We start from the raw sequence: 25132 nt of genomic DNA, 5'->3' as shown, positions 1-25132 counted from the left end.
AAGCGCGGTAGATGTAAATGCATCGACGGTTGAACAAAACTTACGAAGACATACACATCGTCATCTGCTGTGGCGAGAGAATTACAGAGCAGCACAGCTAGAAGAATGCACACTTGCTTCATGATTGGTATGCCTGTGAATATACTATTTACTATGTTCTGGATCAAAGCTATGCTTACAGAGGCACTGACACAAAACCGAGCAAAACGCGAGTCTTTTATACACGGCATCTAAGTCAAACGCATACCACACGTCATTGTCATTTCTAACGGACAATCCAAACGGGAAAACCAACATACTTTCTCGCTGTGGCCGGTTTGATTGTTAATTTAGATTGATTCAAATTAAGTTGTTATTTTGTATGCCGAGCGAAAAATAATGTGGGGTTATCCGTACAAATTCCGCAATTGGTATCTATAACTGAGCGGGGACCAGCATACAATTAGAAAGATAAATGTGGAGAATGTATGGATGTGCAGAAGAGGAAACGCTTATCGAGGTAGAGAATATGTCTGAAAGATAAGCGGCACGGGTAACATAAAATGTCAAGCATGCTAATTGCAATACTCCAACAGACAATTGTCTGTTAGAGATTCGTAGTCGGCATGAAGATACGTCCAAAATTTCAGTCTCCTTTATTCTTGGTCTGTACATGGGGGCTCGTTCGAGATTCCATACATTGCAACAAATGGCCAAGCATTCGGTGATTTCATTTCATTTTCGTTTTCATTTTATTTGTCAAATTGTTTGCCACAAGGGCTATACAATTACTGAAGTCTTACAATCTAATAACATAAAACTAAACACGAAGGGAACAAAGACGTGGAAGAAAAAGAAAAAAAAACTATACAAAGGACTGAAAGAGGGGAGGGTAAAACAAGACATTAAGGATTGGAAGACAAAAGACGGGAGCGAAACTATTTATAGTTATGTTGTGGTCGAACAGATCGCCCACCGAATTGAAGTCTGAGAGCGCACGTATCCACGGATCGCTCAAAGAGAACCGCGTACGACGTAGGGGGATAAGGAGAGGAGGGCGAACGCGCAAGCGGTAGGAAGGGATGTAGTACGGGATAGCCGCCTGTAGGATAGGGGAGTCGATATTCGACAGGAGAATATTGGCGATAAACAACTCGCGGGCATGACTGTGGCGAACCTTGAGGCTCTCCAAACCCAGCAGCCGACACCTCAATAGATAGGAAGGCAAGGTCGCGCGAGGGTTGCCCAGGAAGCGCTTGGTGGCAAGACGCGTGAATTTCCGTTGCACCCTCTCCAACCTGTCCAACGCGGTGGCACCCACAGGCGACCAAACGACCGCGGCGTAGTCCAGAATAGGACGCACCCAGCAGCAGTACAGAGCCTTCAAGCACAGCGGATCCTGAACCTCAGACGCCATACGAAATATGAGGCCCAGCACCTTGCTGGCTCGCTCGATGACCGAGTTGAGTTCATGGTTGAGGTGATGGACAAGGAATATAGAGCTATAAAGAAACTGAAGGAGATTCATTTTGGGAATGATCATGCGTGCGCGGAAATAAACTGATAAGATTTGTTCGTAATTTCGCTCTCTCAAAATATTCCTTTTGACATAAATATTCTCAACGGTGTATTCTAATACAAAACATTCAGAGAGATCACCATGACTTTTCCATGACTTTTATTCTGTCTGTTCCTGAAGTAGTTTCCTGTTCAAAAAAGATTACTGAACGTTTGTGTTACATGCAGTGGAGGATCAATCCCAATCAATTTCTGATACCAGGAGAGCATGTACTTTAAGAAGTGACCCTCAACCACTCAGGCACCTGAGCCCCTGGGCCCCTGAGTTACTGAATTACTGAGCGACCGGCACTCATGAGTGCCTGAGTGCCTGATTGCTGTCAATTAGCCGTCGATTAGCCGTCGATAAGCCGTCGATAAGCCGTCGATTAGCCGTCGATTAGCCGTCAATTAGCCATCGATTAGCTGTCAATTAGCCGTCGATAAGCCGTCAATTAGCCGTCGATTAGCCGTCAGTTAGACGTCAAATAGCCGTCAACTAGGAGTTTATTAGCCGTTAATTAGCAGTCAACTAGCCATCGATTAGCCGTCACCACCCACCTCCTACGGGTCACCACCCACCTCTTACGGGCCACCACCCACCTCCCACGAGTCACCACCCACCTCCTACGAGTCACCACCCACCTCCCACGGGACACCATCCACCTCCCACGAGTCACAACCCCCCAATTGTCCGCCATCTTGACCGCCATGATGTCCGCCATCTTGTCCGCCATCTTGTCCGCCATCATGTCCACCATCTTGTCCGTCAACTTGTCCGCCATCTTGTCCGCCATCTTGGGCACCATCTTGTCCTCCATCTTGTGTCCGTCATCTTGTCCGCCATCTTGGCCGCCATCTTGGCCGCCATCTTGTCCGCCATCTTGTCCACCATCTTGTCCTCCATCTTGTGTCCGCCATCTTGTCCGCCATCTTGTCCGCCATCTTGTCCGCCATCTTGGCCGCCATCTTGTCCGCCATCTTGTCCGCCATCTTGGCCGCCATCTTGTCCGCCATTTTGTCCACCATCTTGGTCGTCATCTTGTCCGCCATCTTATCCTCCATCTTGTGTCCGCCATCTTGTCCACCATCTTGTGTCCGCCATCTTGTCCGCCATCTTGTCCGCTATCTTGGCCGCCATCTTGTCCGCCATCTTGGCCGCCATCTTGTGTCCGCCATCTTGTCCGCCATCTTGGCCGCCATCTTGTCCGCAATCTTGGCCGCCATCTTGTCCGACATCTTGGCCGCCATCTTGTCCGCCATCTTGGCCACATTCTTGTCCGCCATCTTGTCCGCCATCTTGGCTGCCATCTTGTCCGCTATCTTGTCCGCCATCTTGTCCGCCATCTTGTCCGCCATCTTGTCCGCCATCTTGTCCGCCATCTTGTCCGCCATCTTGTGTCCGCCATCTTGTATCCGCCATCTTGTCCACCATCTTCTCCGCTATCTTGGCCGCCATCTTGTCCGCCATCTTAACCGCCATCTTGTCCGCCATCTTGTCCACCATCTTGTCCTCCATCTTGTGTCCGCCATCTTGTCCGCCATCTTGGCCGCCATCTTGGCCGCCATCTTGTCCACCATCTTGTCCGCCATCTTGTCCGCCATCTTGTCCGCCATCTTGTGTCCGCCATCTTGGCCGCCATCTTGTCCGCCATCTTGGCCACCATCTTGTCCGCCATCTTGGCCGCCATCTTGGCCGCCATCTTGGCCGCCATCTTGTGTCCGCCATCTTGTTCGCCATCTTGTCCGCCATCTTGTCCGCCATCTTGTGTCCGCCATCTTGGCCGCCATCTTGGCCGCCATCTTGTGTCCGCCATCTTGTGTCCGCCATCTTGTCCGCCATCTTGTCCACCATCTTGTGTCCGCCATCTTGTCCACCATCTTGTCCGCCATCTTGTCCGCCATTTTGTCCGCCATCTTGTCCGCCATCTTGTCCGCCATCTTGTCCGCCATCTTGTCCGCCATCTTGTCCGCCATCTTGTGTCCGCCATCTTGGCCGCCATCTTGGCCGCCATCTTGTGTCCGCCATCTTGTGTCCGCCATCTTGTCCGCCATCTTGTCCACCATCTTGTGTCCGCCATCTTGTCCACCATCTTGTCCGCCATCTTGTCCGCCATTTTGTCCGCCATCTTGTCCGCCATCTTGTCCGCCATCTTGTCCGCCATCTTGTCCAACATCTTGTCCTCCATCTTGTGTCCGCCATCTTGTCCGCCATCTTTTCCGCCATCTTGGCCGCCATCTTGTCCACCATCTTGTCCTCCATCTTGTGTCCGCCATCTTGTCCGCCATCTTGTGTCCGCCATCTTGTCCGCCATCTTGGCCGCCATCTTGTGTCCGCCATGTTGTCCGCCATCTTGTCCGCCATCTTGTCCGCCATCTTGGCCGTCATCTTGTCCGCCATTTTATCCTCCATCTTGTGTCCGCCATCTTGTCCGCCATCTTGTCCTCCATATTGTGTCCGCCATCTTGTGTCCGCCATCTTGTCCGCCATCTTGTCCGCTATCTTGGCCGCCATCTTGTCCGCCATCTTGGCCGCCATCTTGGCCGCCATCTTGGCCGCCATCTTATGTCCGCCATCTTGTGTCCGCCATCTTGGCCGCCATCTTGTCCGCCATCTTGTCCGCCATCTTGTCCGCCATCTTGTCCGCCATCTTGGCCACCATCTTGGCCGCCATCTTGGACGCCATCTTGGCCGCCATCTTGTCCGCCATCTTGTCCGCCATCTTGTCCGCCATCTTGTGTCCGCCATCTTGTCCGCTACCTTGGCCGCCATCTTGTCCGCCATCTTGTCCACCATCTTGTCCGCCATCTTGTGTCCGCCATCTTGTCCGCCATCTTGGCCACCATCTTGTGTCCGCCATCTTGTGTCCGCCATCTTGGCCGCATCTTGTCCGCCATCTTGTCCGCCATCTTGTCCGCCATCTTGTGTCCGCCATCTTGGCCGCCATCTTGTCCGCCATCTTGTGTCCGCCATCTTGTCCGCCATCTTGTCCACCATCTTGTCTTCCATCTTGTGTCCGCCATCTTGTCCACCATCTTGTCCGCCATCTTGTCCGCCATCTTGTCCACCATCTTGTCCTCCATCTTGTGTCCGCCATCTTGGCCGCCATCTTGGCCGCCATCTTGGCCGCCATCTTGTGTCCGCCATCTTGTCCGCCATCTTGTCCGCCATCTTGTCCACCATCTTGTCCTCCATCTTGTGTCCGCCATCTTGTCCGCCATCTTGGCCGCCATCTTGGCCGCCATCTTGTGTCCGCCATCTTGTCCGCCATCTTGGCCGCCATCTTGTCCGCCATCTTGTCCACCATCTTGTCCTCCATCTTGTGTCCGCCATCTTGTCCGCCATCTTGGCCGCCATCTTGGCCGCCATCTTGTCCACCATCTTGTCCGCCATCTTGTCCGCCATCTTGTCCGCCATCTTGTGTCCGCCATCTTGGCCGCCATCTTGTCCGCCATCTTGGCCGCCATCTTGGTCGCCATCTTGTGTCCGCCATCTTGGCCGCATCTTGTCCGCCATCTTGTCCGCCATCTTGTCCGCCATCATGTCCGCCATCTTGGCCGCCATCTTGTCCGCCATCTTGTCCGCCATCTTGTCCGCCATCTTGTGTCCGCCATCTTGGCCGCCATCTTGGCCGCCATCTTGTGTCCGCCATCTTGTCCGCCATCTTGTCCACCATCTTGTGTCCGCCATCTTGTCCACCATCTTGTCCGCCATCTTGTCCGCCATCTTGTCCGCCATCTTGTCCGCCATCTTGTCCGCCATCTTGTCCGCCATCCTGTCCAACATCTTGTCCTCCATCTTGTATCCGCCATCTTGTCCGCCATCTTTTCCGCCATCTTGGCCGCCATCTTGTCCACCATCTTGTCCTCCATCTTGTGTCCGCCATCTTGTCCGCCATCTTGTGTCCGCCATCTTGTCCGCCATCTTGTCCGCCATCTTGGCCGCCATCTTGTTCGCCATCTTGTCCGCCATCTTGTCCGCCATCTTGTCCGCCATCTTGTCCGCCATCTTGGCCGTCATCTTGTCCGCCATCTTATCCTCCATCTTGTGTCCGCCATCTTGTCCGCCATCTTGTCCTCCATATTGTGTCCGCCATCTTGTGTCCGCCATCTTGTCCGCCATCTTGTCCGCTATCTTGGCCGCCATCTTGTCCGCCATCTTGGCCGTCATCTTATGTCCGCCATTTTGTGTCCGCCATCTTGGCCGCATCTTGTCCGCCATCTTGTCCGCCATCTTGGCCGCCATCTTGTCCGCCATCTTGGCCACCATCTTGGCCGCCATCTTGGCCGCCATCTTGGCCGCCATCTTGTCCGCCATCTTGTCCGCCATCTTGTCCGCCATCTTGTGTCCGCCATCTTGTCCGCTATCTTGGCCGCCATCTTGTCCGCCATCTTGTCCACCATCTTGTCCGCCATCTTGTGTCCGCCATCTTGTCCGCCATCTTGGCCACCATCTTGTGTCCGCCATCTTGTCCGCCATCTTGTCCGCCATCTTGTCCGCCATCTTGTCCGCCATCTTATCCGCCATCTTGTCCGCCATCTTTTCCGCCATCTTGTGTCCGCCATCTTGGCCGCCATCTTGGCCGCCATCTTGTGTCCGCCATCTTGTCCGCCATCTTGTCCACCATCTTGTCCTCCATCTTGGCCGCCATCTTGGCCGCCATCTTGTGTCCGCCATCTTGTCCGCCGTCTTGTCCGTCATCTTGTCCGCCATCTTGGCCGCCATCTTGTCCGCCATCTTGTCCGCCATCTTGTCCACCATCTTGGCCGCCATCTTGTCCGCCATCTTGTGTCCGCCATCTTGTCCGCCATCTTGGCCGCCATCTTGTCCGCCATCTTGTCCGCCATCTGGGCCGCCATCTTGTCCGCCATCTTGTGTCCGCCATCTTGTGTCCGCCATCTTGTGTCCGCCATCTTGTCCGCCATCTAGTCCGCCATCTTGTCCGCCATCTTGGTCGCCATCTTGTCCGCCATCTTGTGTCCGCCATCTTGGCCGCCATCTTGTCCGCAATCTTGACCGCCATCTTGGCCGCCATCTTAGCCGCCATCTTGGCCGCCATCTTGTCCGCCATCTTGTGTCCGCCATCTTGTCCGCCATCTTGTGTCCGCCATCTTGTCCGCCATCTTGTCCGCCATCTTGGCCGCCATCTTGGCCGCCATCTTGTCCGCCATCTTGTCCGCCATCTTGTCCGCCATCTTGTCCGCCATCTTGGCCGCCATCTTGTGTCCGCCATCTTGTCCGCCGTCTTGTCCGTCATCTTGTGTCCGCCATCTTGTCCGCCATCTTAGCCGCCATCTTGTCCGCCATCTTGTGTCCGCCATCTTGTGTCCGCCATCTTGTCCGCCATCTTGTCCGCCATCTTGGCCGCCATCTTGGCCGCCATCTTGTCCGCCATCTTGTCCGCCATCTTGTCCGCCATCTTGTCCGCCATCTTGGCCGCCATCTTGTCCGCCATCTTGGCCGCCATCTTGGCCGCCATCTTGTGTCCGCCATCTTGTCCGCCATCTTAGCCGCCATCTTGTCCGCCATCTTGTGTCCGCCATCTTGTCCGCCATCTTGGCCGCCATCTTGTCCGCCATCTTGGCCGCCATCTTGTCCGCCATCTTGGCCGCCATCTTGGCCGCCATCTTGGCCGCCATCTTGTCCGCCATCTTGGCCGCCATCTTGGCCGCCATCTTTTCCGCCATCTTGGCCGCCATCTTGTGTCCGCCATCTTGTCCGCCATCTTGGCCGCCATCTTGGCCGCCATCTTGTATCCGCCATCTTGTTCGCCATCTTGGCCGCCATCTTGAACGCCATCTTGTGTCCGCCATCTTGTCCGCCATCTTGGCCGCCATCTTGTCCGCCATCTTGGCCGCCATCTTGTGTCCGCCATCTTGTCCGCCATCTTGTGTCCGCCATCTTGTCCGCCATCTTGGCCGCCATCTTGTCCGCCATCTTGTCCGCCATCTTGTCCGCCATCTTGGCCGCCATCTTGTCCACCATCTTGTGTCCGCCATCTTGTCCGCCATCTTGGCCGCCATCTTGTCCGCCATCTTGGCCGCCATCTTGTCCGCCATCTTGTGTCCGCCATCTTGGCCGCCATCTTGGCCGCCATCTTGTCCGCCATCTTGGCCGCCATCTTGTCCGCCATCTTGGCCGCCATCTTGTCCGCCATCTTGGCCGCCTCCTTTTCCGCCATCTTGGCCGCCATCTTGTCCGCCATCTTGTCCGCCATCTTGGCCGCCATCTTGTCCGCCATCTTGTCCGCCATCTTGGCCGCCATCTTGGCCGCCATCTTGGCCGCCATCTTGGCCGCCATCTTGGCCGCCATCTTGGCCGCCATCTTGGCCGCCATCTTGGTCGCCATCTTGGCCGCCATCTTGGCCGCCATCTTGGCCGCCATCTTGGCCGCCATCTTGGCCGCCATCTTGGCCGCCATCTTGGCCGCCATCTTGGCCGCCATCTTGGCCGCCATCTTGGCCGCCATCTTGGCCGCCATCTTGGCCGCCATCTTGTGTCCGCCATCTTGTCCGCCATCTTGTCCGCCATCTTAGCCGCCATCTTGTCCGCCATCTTGTGTCCGCCATCTTGTCCGCCATCTTGGCCGCCATCTTGGCCGCCATCTTGTGTCCGCCATCTTGGCCGCCATCTTGGCCGCCATCTTGTATCCGCCATCTTGTCCGCCATCTTGGCCGCCATCTTGGCCGCCATCTTGTGTCCGCCATCTTGTCCGCCATCTTGGCCGCCATCTTGTCCGCCATCTTGGCCGCCATCTTGTGTCCGCCATCTTGTCCGCCATCTTGTGTCCGCCATCTTGTCCGCCATCTTGGCCGCCATCTTGTCCGCCATCTTGTCCGCCATCTTGTCCTTCATCTTGGCCGCCATCTTGTCCACCATCTTGTGTCCGCCATCTTGTCCGCCATCTTGGCCGCCATCTTGGCCGCCATCTTGGCCGCCATCTTGGCCGCCATCTTGGCCGCCATCTTGGCCGCCATCTTGTCCGCCATCTTGTCCACCATCTTGTCCGCCATCTTGGCCGCCATCTTGTGTCCGCCATCTTGTCCGCCATCTTGTGTCCGCCATCTTGTCCGCCATCTTGTCCGCCATCTTGGCCGCCATCTTGTCCGCCATCTTGTGTCCGCCATCTTGGCCGCCATCTTGTCCGCCATCTTGTCCGCCATCTTGTCCGCCATCTTGGCCGCCATCTTGTCCGCCATTTTGTCCACCATCTTGTCCGCCATCTTGGCCGCCATCTTGTCCGCCATCTTGTCCACCATCTTGGCCACCATCTTGTGTCCGCCATCTTGTCCGCCATCTTGGCCGCCATCTTGGCCGCCATCTTGTCCGCCATCTTGTGTCCGCCATCTTGGCCGCCATCTTGTCCGCCATGTTGTCCGCCATCTTGTCCGCCATCTTGGCCGCCATCTTGGCCGCCATCTTGTCCGCCATCTTGTGTCTGCAATCTTGGCAGCCATCTTGGCCGCCATCTTGTCCGCCATCTTGTGTCCGCCATCTTGGCCGCCATCTTGGCCGCCATCTTGTCCGCCATCTTGTCCGCCATCTTGTCCGCCATCTTGTGTCCGCCATCTTGGCCGCCATCTTGTCCGCCATCTTGTGTCCGCCATCTTGTCCGCCATCTTGTCCGCCATCTCGTCCGCCATCTTGTCCTCCATCTTGTGTCCGCCATCTTGTGTCCGCCATCTTGTGTCCGCCATCTTGTCCGCCATCTTGGCCGCCATCTTGTCCGCTATCTTGTGTCCACCATCTTGTGTCCGCCATCTTGTCCGCCATCTTGCCCGCCATCTTGTCCGCCATCTTGGTCGCCATCTTGTCCACCATCTTGTGTCCGCCATCTTGGCCGCCATCTTGTCCGCAATCTTGTCCGCCATCTTGGCCGCCATCTTAGCCGCCATCTTGGCCGCCATCTTGTCCGCCATCTTGTGTCCGCCATCTTGTGTCCGCCATCTTGTCCGCTATCTTGGCCGCCATTTTGTCCGCCATCTTGTTCGCCATCTTGTGTCCGCCATCTTGTATCCGCCATCTTGTCCGCCATCTTGGCCGCCATCTTGGCCGCCATCTTGTCCGCCATCTTGGCCGCCATCTTGTCCGCCATCTTGGCCGCCATCTTGTTCGCCATCTTGGCCGCCATCTTGGCCGCCATCTTGTCCGCCATCTTGGCCGCCATCTTGGCCGCCATCTTGTGTCCGCCATCTTGTCCGCCATCTTGTCCGCCATCTTGTCCTCCATCTTGTGTCCGCCATCTTGTCCACCATCTTGTGTCCGCCATCTTGGCCGCCATCTTGTCCGCAATCTTGTCCGCCATCTTGGCCGCCATCTTAGCCGCCATCTTGGCCGCCATCTTGTCCGCCATCTTGTGTCCGCCATCTTGTGTCCGCCATCTTGTCCGCCATCTTGGCCGCCATCTTGGCCGCCATCTTGGCCGCCATCTTGGCCGCCATCTTGTGTCCGCCATCTTGTCCGCCATCTTGTCCTCCATCTTGTGTCCGCCATCTTGTCCGCCATCTTGGCCGCCATCTTGTCCGCCATCTTGTGTCCGCCATCTTGTCCGCTATCTTGGCCGCCATTTTGTCCGCCATCTTGTTCGCCATCTTGTGTCCGCCATCTTGTTCGCCATCTTGTGTCCGCCATCTTGTATCCGCCATCTTGTCCGCCATCTTGGCCGCCATCTTGGCCGCCATCTTGTCCGCCATCTTGGCCGCCATCTTGTCCGCCATCTTGGCCGCCATCTTGTTCGCCATCTTGGCCGCCATCTTGGCCGCCATCTTGTCCGCCATCTTGGCCGCCATCTTGGCCGCCATCTTGGCCGCCATCTTGGCCGCCATCTTGTGTCCGCCATCTTGTCCGCCATCTTGTCCGCCATCTTGTCCGCCATCTTGTCCGCCATCTTGTCCGCCATCTTGGCCGCCATGTTGTCCGCCATTTTGTCCACCATCTTGTCCGCCATCTTGGCCGCCATCTTGTCCGCCATCTTGTCCGCCATCTTGGCCACCATCTTGTGTCCGCCATCTTGTCCGCCATCTTGGCCGCCATCATGGCCGCCATCTTGTCCGCCATCTTGGCCGCCATCTTGTCCGCCATCTTGGCAGCCATGTTGTCCGCCATCTTGTCCGCCATCTTGGCCGCCATCTTGTCCGCCATCTTGTGTCTGCAATCTTGGCAGCCATCTTGGCCGCCATCTTGTCCGCCATCTTGTGTCCGCCATCTTGGCCGCCATCTTGTCCGCCATCTTGTCCGCCATCTTGTCCGCCATCTTGTCCGCCATCTTGTGTCCGCCATCTTGGCCGCCATCTTGTCCGCCATCTTGTGTCCGCCATCTTGTCCGCCATCTTGTCCGCCATCTCGTCCGCCATCTTGTCCTCCATCTTGTGTCCGCCATCTTGTGTCCGCCATCTTGTGTCCGCCATCTTGTCCGCCATCTTGGCCGCCATCTTGTCCGCTATCTTGTGTCCACCATCTTGTGTCCGCCATCTTGTCCGCCATCTTGTCCGCCATCTTGTCCGCCATCTTGGTCGCCATCTTGTCCACCATCTTGTGTCCGCCATCTTGGCCGCCATCTTGTCCGCAATCTTGTCCGCCATCTTGGCCGCCATCTTAGCCGCCATCTTGGCCGCCATCTTGTCCGCCATCTTGTGTCCGCCATCTTGTCCGCCATCTTGTGTCCGCCATCTTGTCCGCTATCTTGGCCGCCATTTTGTCCGCCATCTTGTTCGCCATCTTGTGTCCGCCATCTTGTATCCGCCATCTTGTCAGCCATCTTGGCCGCCATCTTGGCCGCCATCTTGTCCGCCATCTTGGCCGCCATCTTGTCCGCCATCTTGGCCGCCATCTTGTTCGCCATCTTGGCCGCCATCTTGGCCGCCATCTTGTCCGCCATCTTGTCCTCCATCTTGTGTCCGCCATCTTGTCCGCCATCTTGGCCGCCATCTTGTCCGCCATCTTGTGTCCGCCATCTTGGCCGCCATCTTGTGTCCGCCATCTTGTCCGCTATCTTGGCCGCCATTTTGTCCGCCATCTTGTTCGCCATCTTGTGTCCGCCATCTTGTATCCGCCATCTTGTCCGCCATCTTGTCCGCCATCTTGGCCGCCATCTTGTTCGCCATCTTGGCCGCCATCTTGGCCGCCATCTTGTGTCCGCCATCTTGTCCGCCATCTTGGCCGCCATCTTGGCCGCCATCTTGGTCGCCATCTTGTCCACCATCTTGTGTCCGCCATCTTGGCCGCCATCTTGTCCGCAATCTTGTCCGCCATCTTGGCCGCCATCTTAGCCGCCATCTTGGCCGCCATCTTGTCCGCATTCTTGTGTCCGCCATCTTGTCCGCCATCTTGTGTCCGCCATCTTGTCCGCTATCTTGGCCGCCATTTTGTCCGCCATCTTGTTCGCCATCTTGTGTCCGCCATCTTGTATCCGCCATCTTGTCCGCCATCTTGGCCGCCATCTTGGCCGCCATCTTGTCCGCCATCTTGGCCGCCATGTTGTCCGCCATCTTGGCCGCCATCTTGGCCGCCATCTTGTCCGCCATCTTGGCCGCCATCTTGTCCGCCATCTTGGCCGCCATCTTGTTCGCCATCTTGGCCGCCATCTTGGCCGCCATCTTGTGTCCGCCATCTTGTCCGCCATCTTGGCCGCCATCTTGGCCGCCATCTTGTCCGCCATCTTGTGTCCGCCATCTTGGCCGCCATCTTGTCCGCCATGTTGTCCGCCATCTTGTCCGTCATCTTGGCCGCCATCTTGGCCGCCATCTTGTCCGCCATCTTGTGTCTGCAATCTTGGCAGCCATCTTGGCCGCCATCTTGTCCGCCATCTTGTGTCCGCCATCTTGGCCGCCATCTTGGCCGCCATCTTGTCCGCCATCTTGTCCGCCATCTTGTCCGCCATCTTGTGTCCGCCATCTTGGCCGCCATCTTGTCCGCCATCTTGTGTCCGCCATCTTGTCCGCCATCTTGTCCGCCATCTCGTCCGCCATCTTGTCCTCCATCTTGTGTCCGCCATCTTGTGTCCGCCATCTTGTGTCCGCCATCTTGTCCGCCATCTTGGCCGCCATCTTGTCCGCTATCTTGTGTCCACCATCTTGTGTCCGCCATCTTGTCCGCCATCTTGCCCGCCATCTTGTCCGCCATCTTGGTCGCCATCTTGTCCACCATCTTGTGTCCGCCATCTTGGCCGCCATCTTGTCCGCAATCTTGTCCGCCATCTTGGCCGCCATCTTAGCCGCCATCTTGGCCGCCATCTTGTCCGCCATCTTGTGTCCGCCATCTTGTGTCCGCCATCTTGTCCGCTATCTTGGCCGCCATTTTGTCCGCCATCTTGTTCGCCATCTTGTGTCCGCCATCTTGTATCCGCCATCTTGTCCGCCATCTTGGCCGCCATCTTGGCCGCCATCTTGTCCGCCATCTTGGCCGCCATCTTGTCCGCCATCTTGGCCGCCATCTTGTTCGCCATCTTGGCCGCCATCTTGGCCGCCATCTTGTCCGCCATCTTGGCCGCCATCTTGGCCGCCATCTTGTGTCCGCCATCTTGTCCGCCATCTTGTCCGCCATCTTGTCCTCCATCTTGTGTCCGCCATCTTGTCCACCATCTTGTGTCCGCCATCTTGGCCGCCATCTTGTCCGCAATCTTGTCCGCCATCTTGGCCGCCATCTTAGCCGCCATCTTGGCCGCCATCTTGTCCGCCATCTTGTGTCCGCCATCTTGTGTCCGCCATCTTGTCCGCCATCTTGGCCGCCATCTTGGCCGCCATCTTGGCCGCCATCTTGGCCGCCATCTTGTGTCCGCCATCTTGTCCGCCATCTTGTCCTCCATCTTGTGTCCGCCATCTTGTCCGCCATCTTGGCCGCCATCTTGTCCGCCATCTTGTGTCCGCCATCTTGTCCGCTATCTTGGCCGCCATTTTGTCCGCCATCTTGTTCGCCATCTTGTGTCCGCCATCTTGTTCGCCATCTTGTGTCCGCCATCTTGTATCCGCCATCTTGTCCGCCATCTTGGCCGCCATCTTGGCCGCCATCTTGTCCGCCATCTTGGCCGCCATCTTGGCCGCCATCTTGGCCGCCATCTTGTTCGCCATCTTGGCCGCCATCTTGGCCGCCATCTTGTCCGCCATCTTGGCCGCCATCTTGGCCGCCATCTTGGCCGCCATCTTGGCCGCCATCTTGGCCGCCATCTTGTGTCCGCCATCTTGTCCGCCATCTTGTCCGCCATCTTGTCCGCCATCTTGTCCGCCATCTTGTCCGCCATCTTGGCCGCCATGTTGTCCGCCATTTTGTCCACCATCTTGTCCGCCATCTTGGCCGCCATCTTGTCCGCCATCTTGTCCGCCATCTTGGCCACCATCTTGTGTCCGCCATCTTGTCCGCCATCTTGGCCGCCATCATGGCCGCCATCTTGTCCGCCATCTTGGCCGCCATCTTGTCCGCCATCTTGGCAGCCATGTTGTCCGCCATCTTGTCCGCCATCTTGGCCGCCATCTTGGCCGCCATCTTGTCCGCCATCTTGTGTCTGCAATCTTGGCAGCCATCTTGGCCGCCATCTTGTCCGCCATCTTGTGTCCGCAATCTTGGCCGCCATCTTGTCCGCCATCTTGTCCGCCATCTTGTCCGCCATCTTGTCCGCCATCTTGTGTCCGCCATCTTGGCCGCCATCTTGTCCGCCATCTTGTGTCCGCCATCTTGTCCGCCATCTTGTCCGCCATCTCGTCCGCCATCTTGTCCTCCATCTTGTGTCCGCCATCTTGTGTCCGCCATCTTGTGTCCGCCATCTTGTCCGCCATCTTGGCCGCCATCTTGTCCGCTATCTTGTGTCCACCATCTTGTGTCCGCCATCTTGTCCGCCATCTTGTCCGCCATCTTGTCCGCCATCTTGTCCGCCATCTTGGTCGCCATCTTGTCCACCATCTTGTGTCCGCCATCTTGGCCGCCATCTTGTCCGCAATCTTGTCCGCCATCTTGGCCGCCATCTTAGCCGCCATCTTGGCCGCCATCTTGTCCGCCATCTTGTGTCCGCCATCTTGTCCGCCATCTTGTGTCCGCCATCTTGTCCGCTATCTTGGCCGCCATTTTGTCCGCCATCTTGTTCGCCATCTTGTGTCCGCCATCTTGTATCCGCCATCTTGTCAGCCATCTTGGCCGCCATCTTGGCCGCCATCTTGTCCGCCATCTTGGCCGCCATCTTGTCCGCCATCTTGGCCGCCATCTTGTTCGCCATCTTGGCCGCCATCTTGGCCGCCATCTTGTCCGCCATCTTGTCCTCCATCTTGTGTCCGCCATCTTGTCCGCCATCTTGGCCGCCATCTTGTCCGCCATCTTGTGTCCGCCATCTTGGCCGCCATCTTGTGTCCGCCATCTTGTCCGCTATCTTGGCCGCCATTTTGTCCGCCATCTTGTTCGCCATCTTGTGTCCGCCATCTTGTATCCGCCATCTTGTCCGCCATCTTGTCCGCCATCTTGGCCGCCATCTTGTTCGCCATCTTGGCCGCCATCTTGGCCGCCATCTTGTGTCCGCCATCTTGTCCGCCATCTTGGCCGCCATCTTGGCCGCCATCTTGGTCGCCATCTTGTCCACCATCTTGTGTCCGCCATCTTGGCCGCCATCTTGTCCGCAATCTTGTCCGCCATCTTGGCCGCCATCTTAGCCGCCATCTTGGCCGCCATCTTGTCCGCCATCTTGTGTCCGCCATCTTGTCCGCCATCTTGTGTCCGCCATCTTGTCCGCTATCTTGGCCGCCATTTTGTCCGCCATCTTGTTCGCCATCTTGTGTCCGCCATCTTGTATCCGCCATCTTGTCCGCCATCTTGGCCGCCATCTTGGCCGCCATCTTGTCCGCCATCTTGGCCGCCATGTTGTCCGCCATCTTGGCCGCCATCTTGGCCGCCATCTTGTCCGCCATCTTGGCCGCCATCTTGTCCGCCATCTTGGCCGCCATCTTGTTCGCCATCTTGGCCGCCATCTTGGCCGCCATCTTGGCCGCCATCTTGTGTCCGCCATCTTGTCCGCTATCTCGGCCGCCATTTTGTCCGCCATCTTGTTCGCCATCTTGTGTCCGCCATCTTGTATCCGCCATCTTGTCCGCCATCTTGGCCGCCATCTTGGCCGCCATCTTGGCCGCCATCTTGTCCGCCATCTTGGCCGCCATCTTGTCCGCCATCTTGGCCGCCATCTTGGCCGCCATCTTGTCCGCCATCTTGTGTCCGCCATCTTGGCCGCCATCTTGTCCGCCATTTTGGCAGCCATGTTGTCCGCCATCTTGTCCGCCATCTTGTCCGCCATCTTGCGTCCGCCATCTTGTCCGCCATCTTGGCCGCCATCTTGGCCGCCATCTTGTCCGCCATCTTGTCCGCCATCTTGTCCGCCATCTTGTCCGCCATCTTGGCCGCCATCTTGTCCGCCATCTTGTGTCCGCCATCTTGTCCGCCATCTTGGCCGCCATCTTGTCCGCCATCTTGTCCGCCATCTTGGCCGCCATCTTGGCCGCCATCTTGTCCGCCATCTTGTGTCCGCCATCTTGGCCGCCATCTTGTCCGCCATTTTGGCAGCCATGTTGTCCGCCATCTTGTCCGCCATCTTGGCCGCCATCTTGGCCGCCATCTTGGCCGCCATCTTGTCCGCCATCTTGTGTCTGCAATCTTGGCAGCCATCTTGGCCGCCATCTTGGCCGCCATCTTGGCCGCCATCTTGGTCGCCATCTTGGCCGCCATCTTGGCCGCCATCTTGGCCGCCATCTTGGCCGCCATCTTGGCCGCCATCTTGTCCGCCATCTTGTGTCCGCCATCTTGTCCGCCATCTTGTCCGCCATCTTGGCCGCCATCTTGGCCGCCATCTTGTCCGCCATCTTGGCCACCATCTTGTCCGCCATCTTGGCCGCCATCTTGTGTCCGCCATCTTGTCCGCCATCTTGTGTCCGCCATCTTGTCCGCCATCTTGTCCGCCATCTTGGCCGCCATCTTGTCCGCCATCTTGGCCGCCATCTTGTCCGCCATCTTGTGTCCGCCATCTTGTCCGCCATCTTGTCCGCCATCTTGTCCGCCATCTTGTCCGCCATCTTGTCCGCCATCTTGTCCACCATCTTGGCCACCATCTTGTGTCCGCCATCTTGTCCGCCATCTTGGCCGCCATCTTGTCCGCCATCTTGTCCGCCATCTTGTGTTCGCCATCTTGGCCGCCATCTTGTCCGCCATTTTGGCAGCCATGTTGTCCGCCATCTTGGCCGCCATCTTGGCCGCCATCTTGTCCGCCATCTTGTGTTCGCCATCTTGGCCGCCATCTTGTCCGCCATTTTGGCAGCCATGTTGTCCGCCATCTTGTCCGCCATCTTGTCCGTCATCTTGTCCGCCATCTTGTCCGCCATCTTGTCCGCCATCTTGGCCGCCATCTTGTCCGCCATCTTGTCCGCCATCTTGTCCGCCATCTTGGCCGCCATCTTGTCCGCCATCTTGGCCGCCATCTTGGCCGCCATCTTGTGTCCGCCATCTTGTCCGCCATCTTGGCCGCCATCTTGTCCGCCATCTTGTGTCCGCCATCTTGTCCGCCATCTTGGCCGCCATCTTGTCCGCCATCTTGTCCGCAATCTTGGCCGCCATCTTGTCCGCCATCTTGGCCGCCATCTTGGCCGCCATCTTGGCCGCCATCTTGGTCGCCATCTTGGCCGCCATCTTGGCCGCCATCTTGTCCGCCATCTTGTCCGCCATCTTGTGTCCGCCATCTTGTCCGCCATCTTGTCCGCCATCTTGGCCGCCATCTTGTCCGCCATCTTGGCCACCATCTTGTCCGCCATCTTGGCCGCCATCTTGTGTCCGCCATCTTGTCCGCCATCTTGTGTCCGCCATCTTGTCCGCCATCTTGTCCACCATCTTGGCCGCCATCTTGTCCGCCATCTTGTGTCCGCCATCTTGGCCGCCATCTTGTCCGCCATCTTGTCCGCCATCTTGGCCTCCACGGACTGATGGTGAGGGTAGGGGGGGGGGGAGGGGGTTGGAAGATGTTACCTCTTGAACATCATGCTCTCCTGGTATCGGAAATCTAAAAACAGCTGGTTTGTATGAAAAGTTAATGTATAAACATTGCATACCTTACGGCGGAAAATTGGTTGGAAAGTTAGTGTATAAACATTGCATACCTTACGGCTGAAATTGGGTTGCAAAGTTAGTGTATAAACATTGCATACCTTTCGGCGCAGTACCAGGAGCTACCTCTTCCGTGGATGCTCTCCTGGTACTATACATTCAAAAACTGGTGGTTTTCTAAGAAATTTTTCACGATCAACGGGAAAGTTAGTGTTTAAAAATTGCATACCTTTGGCAGTTTTTGAGCAAAATTGCTGCAAAATTTTTTTCGACCAATGGGAAAGTTTGTGTTTAAATATTGCATACCTTACAGCGGTTTTCGACCAAAATTGTTGTACAAGGTGCTACCTTTTCCGTGGATGCTTTCCTGGTATCGGAAATCGGAAAACAGCTGGTTTAGAATGGAATTTCGTACCAACCGATGGAAAGTTTGAGCGAGATGAAGGATGCTTTCCGTTTTATTGATCTTCCTTACATTAGCGATCGTTCTCACGTGTTTGATAGTATGCAATGCAATTGTAATGGGCAAATTTGTCCCAAGCTGCATTTTGTCATTGGGCAAATTTGTCAACTCTCGTGGCCCTTCACATTTTTATGTGAATTTCGATCGTTCGCTTGATTTTCGCGTATGAAGTTTGATGCTCCAATTTTAGGTCAGTTGTCCGTGCGTCAAGAAATCCTAGAATTACTGGACCGATCTCTTCGGTCATTGTGAAAATACTTGCGCTCATTTCGTAACATTTACACTTTTACATTTACGTCAGTATGAAACACACTACGTGCTCTTCAGGCACAATTTGAAAGTCAGTAGCAAATTATAGGGATACAAAACCACAAAGCACTCACTTATTTTTCTCAAACAAACTGAGTTTTCAATGCAAAAAACGAGACCGCTTTCAGCACGCACGACAATATTTTAGCAAGACTACTATGATAGGTTCTTCACTGAACACATCGTTTTTATATCAATGCATACTTGATTTCTTCAAATATCTTTTTTCGTGTTCTTTTTTTAATTTAAATTAACGATTTCGCGGTGATGATCTTAAACCGTATGGATTTAGAATTGGAAATTTTAGAACAATTTCAGTCTAACAACGATGCAAATGTTACCGAGATTACAACAATGTAGTTTGAACAGTATTCTACACGGGGATATGATGAAGTGTTTGGACAGTTTGGGATGGGTGGACATAAGCTGGACCTACAATCCAGCTTCGATTAAGTAATAATCAAGAAAGACAGAAATGGTATTCCAAGAACCATGAGGTATGAAATATCAAACGAAAAAGATAGTTCTAATGATTGCAATATGATTTTATTCATATTCTATGACAAAGCTAGCTATTTCGTAGTACCCTGACAGATTGTGTCGGTTATAACATCAATACCGGCTTGCAAACTTGCAGAAATTGTGACAATCGAAATACTAAACACAATACTCCACCACAATACTGTTTCGAAACACGCAGGCTGGACATTTTCACGGTTCAATCGGTGAAAGAAAACAATACCACACCACGAGTATCGCAATGGCAATAGCTTGCGAATATTGCGGAAGTGAAAATAAGCATGGTTTCTATTCTAGCATCTAACGGTAGGATCATTTACGAACAGATGAAAAAAACCCGTTCAAGAAATAGAATACATGAATAGGTTGAAGTAAAAGGGCATATGAGGCATATGACCACGGAAAAATTTCATTTGGACCACCAAACCTCCGTACGCAGCACTGACTATCCTACGGGTAAATAAATATTTAAAAAATAGAAATGGTAGGCATAAACATCCTGAAGATGTCGTGCCGATAAAGAAGAAGGAGTTTGAATACACTGCATACTTCTCTTGCGTAGCCGTGTAACCGGGCCGATATAGCTAATGAAATAAAAAAAAATTATCTAATCAATGATATATAAAATCTAAGGAAATTTTTGATCAATTTTTTACATTTTTAATTAGATTTTGTGCTATAAAATAACTCTGCTGCTAAATTTCCAAAAATCGCACAATCGGCACAAGTTGTTTCGGGCCCCCAACACGGCAAGGCCCTAGACGACCGCCTACTCCGCCTACCGTTTGATCCGCCGCTGGTTACATGATGCTGTTGTTGAAAATATGGTTACCATTACGTGATCAGTACGTAAACACACACACATACAGCCGATCCAATCAATTCGATTCCCATGTAGTTTCCATTCGATATGTACGAACGAAACGGTTTCATGTTGGGTTCGGGTGTAAGCGTTTACCAAACAGTGATATTAATTTCGCTGCTCAAGGTAACACTTCGAACTACGTAACAAACACTCCGGAGTCAATCCGATGGTGATGGTGTAGTTTCGTTTTTCCAAACACATGTGTCCTGACAAACATGGTAAGAGGTCGTGGTGGCTCACGTGTAACACTTTGTGGATGCTAATGGGTTTGAAACTAGCAATATGATATAGAATTTTTGTACGATAAACGATGTATCAGTTTGCAAGAATTTCTTTTGCATAAGTCTTTTGTATTTTCTTTTCAAGTAGCTATTAAAATGATGACTCCACTTGCCGTGCTTGGTTCTAGCAAAGGGTATAACCTGCTTTCTCTCCATCCGTTCACTAACTCACTTGAAGTACGTTCAACTCAAGCCGTGTAAAATGTGTCTTTGTCAGATGAGATGAGGTTTAGCGCTGAACAATTATTTTCATATCAACGCTTACCAAACAACATCGCGCTCAGCTACCCGTCATCTTACTTCATTGTTAAACCCAAGAGCATCCGTTCGTCAGCGTAGCGTACATCATCAGTGTATATTGTGTCAGTGCCGTTTCTTCCGCTGCGCCCTCAGGCTGAGCGATGAGAGACAACGGCATCGAGGGCAGCACCGTTCAGACAAAAACCATCTAGAACGGCATTCAACGTTTCTGTGACACGCAATGGATCCCTCGGGGCCATCCATTTGCCAACCATCCATTTTTATCCCAACTATTTCGACAGAATGACTGAAGAACGATAAATAAACTGACACTAAGAGACCTGAAGCGAAGAACAGCGCCAGTCGCTCGTTGCCCGCAACCACCAATCCAGGTCTTGGAGCTTTTGCGTTGTGCGTCAAACGATGAGCTGACATGAAAGAATGGATATCGCTATAATTTTCCTTTTTTAAACTTACGTGCAGGTCACGCTATCGACGGAAACGTGATGGTTGGGAAGAGTGTTACTTTGCCCACTAATAGACCTTTTGGCGGACAGTGTACCAGGAAGGTGAGCGAAAGCAACCGACACAATGTCACACTTTATCGCCGCTGGTTGTTACGCAGAGAGCCGCAATTAATATTGAAAGGAAATAAACTCTTTTGCGTGATGCGGTTTTGTCTTCTGAAAATGTCAACAGCATCCATCGCGATGTTATTTAGTGCCAAAACATTGCAGCATCTTGTCTGTTAAATCCTCGTACGTCTTACGATTTAAGAATAAAGACACATCACTTGCATTATAAGCACATGTTTATTCGGATATTTAGTTTGACTCCTTCGCCTCACCCGATCGCCGGTTCTTCATTCACAATAAGCACTTCAATCCTGTTTTTGTCTTTTCACAGTTTCCCTTTTTCCTTAAGCAGTCCGGACAGTTGTAGATGGTTGTCTGACAAGGATTAGAGTTGGCCAATGTTTATTTCCGGTTGCATTTTCAAAAAGCCCTCTACCGTGTAAACTTACCTGATTATGGCATGAGACCCCGTTCCGTGACCAAAAGAATTCATGACCACAGGGAAAACCTCCGAGAGCTTTACACACCGAACAATTTTTAACCTACAGAAAAGCGTATAAGGAATGAAAAAGAATTTGTTTGCTGTATGTGAGTACGAATCCTTCAACGATTGAGTTCCAATACTTACGTAGACAATCACATCCGCTGCGGGTTGACGGAACTTTGTCATTGCCATGCAGTAAAGCAAGTTAGCAAGAATAAGGATAATGTACACTAGCTTCATGTTCGGGCTATGAATATTCTTTCTCGTGCTGGATCAACTTCCAATCTGCAGAGCACAGATAAGAAGCCGATCTTTTATACTGAATTTTTCTCAGGCGTATCATGTGTCATTACTGTTTTTTTGGAAGCCGTTGTGGTATAAGTGAGAGAGAGTTGCTGAGCACAGTTGGACAAATAAAGAAAGCAAGCGAACTTCGCAGCTGCGCAGCTTGGTTAACTCTACTGATACATTGTAAACATGATATGGTATGGAACACTTTCAACGGATCAATCGTACAAAGTGATTTCCATTTCGATCTTTTCTGCTCAAAAAGATTCGCCATCTCTGCTCGAATGCACCAACACAAGCAAAGAAAGATTAGCAGAGGGAAATCGAGCAGGAATTGTATCGTGTGAACGTACCTATAAATATGTCTTAAAAGCAGCCTGTATAGCACAGTGCAGCATAGCATATTAATTGAGAGCACTCTCACCCAGCTGACAACCCATCGGATTCCGATTGTGACCTAACTTATCGATCCGATCAACTCAATAACATCGATTTATATACAACCTCTTTGCGTAAATAAGAAAAGAGGACATTCAAAAAGGAGGGTTATACAAAAAAAATTAAGTTAATATTATTTCCCCATAGAGGGAGCTGCGCTTAAAATCTCCAGCAATAGGTTGCACAGCTTTTGCGCACTTGCATAGTAGATCCTGTTTTTATTTTGGCTACGCGTACTATTAATGCTTAATATTTCGTGCTAAAATTTATCTTGAACCTAACATTAAGTAAACGAACAAGGGCAAATATTACAGGACAATAAACTAAATGATCGGGATAATTAATGAAGTATGGATCTTAAACAGGAACAGAACGAAGGTGGAAGTCCCATATTTGAGACGAGCAACAGTTACATCTTTAAAGTTTTTTTAAATCTCATAAAAAAAATCTCATTAAACCCTTTTCTTCCTTGTAGATCTAGAACTTGTGCAAGAAATATTTAGTACAAGAATTTGTACAAGAATTTAAAGTGTAAGACACGATGTTGCATTAAAAAATTGTCTAGCAGCAGTAGAGGAGATTGACTTGGCGATCAACCGTGGATGTATCGGATTCACAATTTAAATCTCATCTAAGTTAGTTCTGATTTTATCCGATACACATGAGAGAAACAGAAGCTATGTCACATTAAGTAGTACACCCAAGAAACACTCCACAAGATCGCTTGTCGTCGTCGCTTGTTATTCAGCGGAGAGATATAATTCACATTGAAAGGAACTGAAACCTTTTGCGTGATAGTACAGCACATATTTGTCCTTGGTTTTGTCTACCTGTATTGTCATCAGCATCTATGGAAACACTATTTGCTCAACTGGTTTGTGAAAATGTTGTTGAAACGATAGGGAAATTAAAACACAACACTTGTGGCCTAACCATTTCTTTATTCTAATATTTAATTTCCTTCTGTCACTTTTAACAAAAAAATAAACTGCTCTAAAGGGTAAATTAGCAGATTGCCGTTAGATTTGGTGGGGCGCAGTTTGAGTCACAAGTTGCACTGCGGAATGAAGTTGGTGAATGAACAACGGCCGACTCTTCGTTGACAATCCGCACAGCTATGGATAGTCCTCTAAAATAGTGTTCGGTAATGTTTACTTCCCGTTGAATTTTCCAAAAAGTACCAATGTGAACGTACCTGACCGTCGCATAGGATTCCTTTCTGGTATATATACCCATAGTTACAGTAGAGCGCACCGATGCTTTTACATTTCACACATGTCGTCGCCTATAGAGAGTGTTTAAGAGAAGGAAATAATAAAGTGCGGCAAATTGCGAGAGCAAACCCTTCCACGGTTGAACTGCATAACTAACGTAGACAAGTATAACGGCATCCGCGACGGCTGCCGTACAGAGTAGCACAGTTAGAAGAATGTACATTTGCTTCATGTTTTGGGATGTCTATGACCACGTCCTTATCTTCTTCCTCAATTTATAACTGCTTCCGTTGTGTTTATACGATTGGTTGCGAACCTGAGAACTTATTAGCACAGTTGATCAAATAGCGCAAGCAAGTGGGCTGAGCGTTTAGGTCAGCTTTATTGATACAACGAAATATGAGGCGTGATTATGTAACTCGTTCGTTGCAGGAAGTTTCGTTCCGATGGTTCCCATGAGTTCAACTGTTATACACAGTGATGTTTGAAAGAATTGTATGTGATATGAATCAAAATCCACTAGCTAAAGGGAATTAAAATATGAATTCTTTAAGAAACTTCATCATTGAAAAAATCACATTCACGCAACAGAAATATGCTTCATCACCGCTAGTTTATTTCACTGAGATACGCAATCAATGTGGAAAGGAAATGAAACCGTTTGCGTGATAGCAGAACACAACACAGTTGTTCTTGGTTTTGTTTTCCAGAATTGTCAACAACACTCATGAAGACATTATTTGTTCAACTGATCTGTGAGAATTTACCTGGATAAATGTTCCATCCATATCATCTACTCAAAGCTACGAAGACCCCACGATTACGAAATACGAGCTAATCACTTATGATGTAATTGCTATTTTATGCTGGAATTTATTTTGATTTCTACCACATTACACCATACAGCATCCCACCTTCCAAACTACAAGAATGTCACATTTTTTCCGGTGACCGGTTTGACTCACAAGAAGCATTGCGAAGATATAAAGCTCGAACACCGACCCTGTCGCCGAGTGCAGCTCCCACAGTTATTAATGGCAGTCTGAGAAGAATAAACGATTGGTAATGTTTACTTCTCATTACATTTTAAAAAAATATACTGCATGGTTGAGCATACCTGTCCGTCGCACGAGACCAACTTCGCATACCCATTGCCACAGTTCACCGCTCCGATGCTTTTACATTTCTCACACGTTGTCGCCTATAGAAAGTGATGTAGAAAAAGAAGTCAGGCAGTGCGAAATCATGAACGGTGGAGCTACAGTACTCACGTAGACACGAATATTGCTTATAGCGTCCGCGACGGCTGCCGTACAGAGCAGAACGGCCAGAAGAATGCACAATTGCTTCATATTTAAGACGACTGTGAATACACCACGTACCACGCACTCGATCAAATTTAAGTTAACAAATCACTGACAGAAAACCGATCGTTATATACCGCATTTATCTCGCACACTCATCGCTTCCCATTGTCTTAGTATCTGCTTCTGTTGTGTTTGTTTTATTGGTGTCAAATCTGAGAATTTTATTGAACAATTGATCAAATAACGAAAGCAAGTGGGCTGTGCGTTTAAGTCAGCTCTACTGATACAGCGAAATGTGAGGCGTGATCATGTAACTCGTTTGTTCCGGGAAGTTTCGTTCCGAATCGAAAATCTGGCCTGCTTTTATGGTTTCCAATAAGTTAGACTGCTATACACCGTGATGTTCGCTCTCGTTTGTATGTAATGAATGCGTAACGTTTTCTATTACAAATCTGAGCAAAAACCCTTGACATTTTTTATTTTATTTGATGTTAACAAGTTGAAATGTGAAAACAAATAAACATTTAAGAGAACAAATCAATAATCTTCCATCATA

General features: G+C 52.0%; 3 protein-coding genes across 3 annotated transcripts in view; 1 reads left to right on the top strand and 2 right to left on the bottom strand.

Moving 5' to 3' along the window:
* LOC128300270 (probable G-protein coupled receptor CG31760) overlaps window positions 1-25132 on the top strand; it is a 62364-nt gene that overhangs the window by 15798 nt on the left and 21434 nt on the right. The window lies entirely within an intron of this gene.
* LOC128300283 (uncharacterized) lies at window positions 23101-23501 on the bottom strand. The gene is made up of 3 exons (XM_053036297.1): window positions 23427-23501; window positions 23251-23340; window positions 23101-23184 (listed from the first exon to the last, which is right to left on the bottom strand). The coding sequence occupies exons 1-3, from the start codon at window positions 23499-23501 to the stop codon at window positions 23101-23103; spliced, it is 249 nt and encodes an 82-aa protein (XP_052892257.1).
* Window positions 24210-24621, bottom strand: LOC128300281 (uncharacterized). The gene is made up of 3 exons (XM_053036295.1): window positions 24541-24621; window positions 24387-24470; window positions 24210-24311 (listed from the first exon to the last, which is right to left on the bottom strand). Exons 1-3 carry the CDS (start codon window positions 24619-24621, stop codon window positions 24231-24233), a joined length of 246 nt encoding a protein of 81 aa, XP_052892255.1. The 3' UTR covers window positions 24210-24230.

The sequence above is a fragment of the Anopheles moucheti genome, chromosome 3 (assembly GCF_943734755.1).
Source record: "Anopheles moucheti chromosome 3, idAnoMoucSN_F20_07, whole genome shotgun sequence".
In the NCBI taxonomy this organism is placed as follows: domain Eukaryota; kingdom Metazoa; phylum Arthropoda; class Insecta; order Diptera; family Culicidae; genus Anopheles; species Anopheles moucheti.
This window is presented reverse-complemented; position numbering and strand designations above follow the sequence as displayed.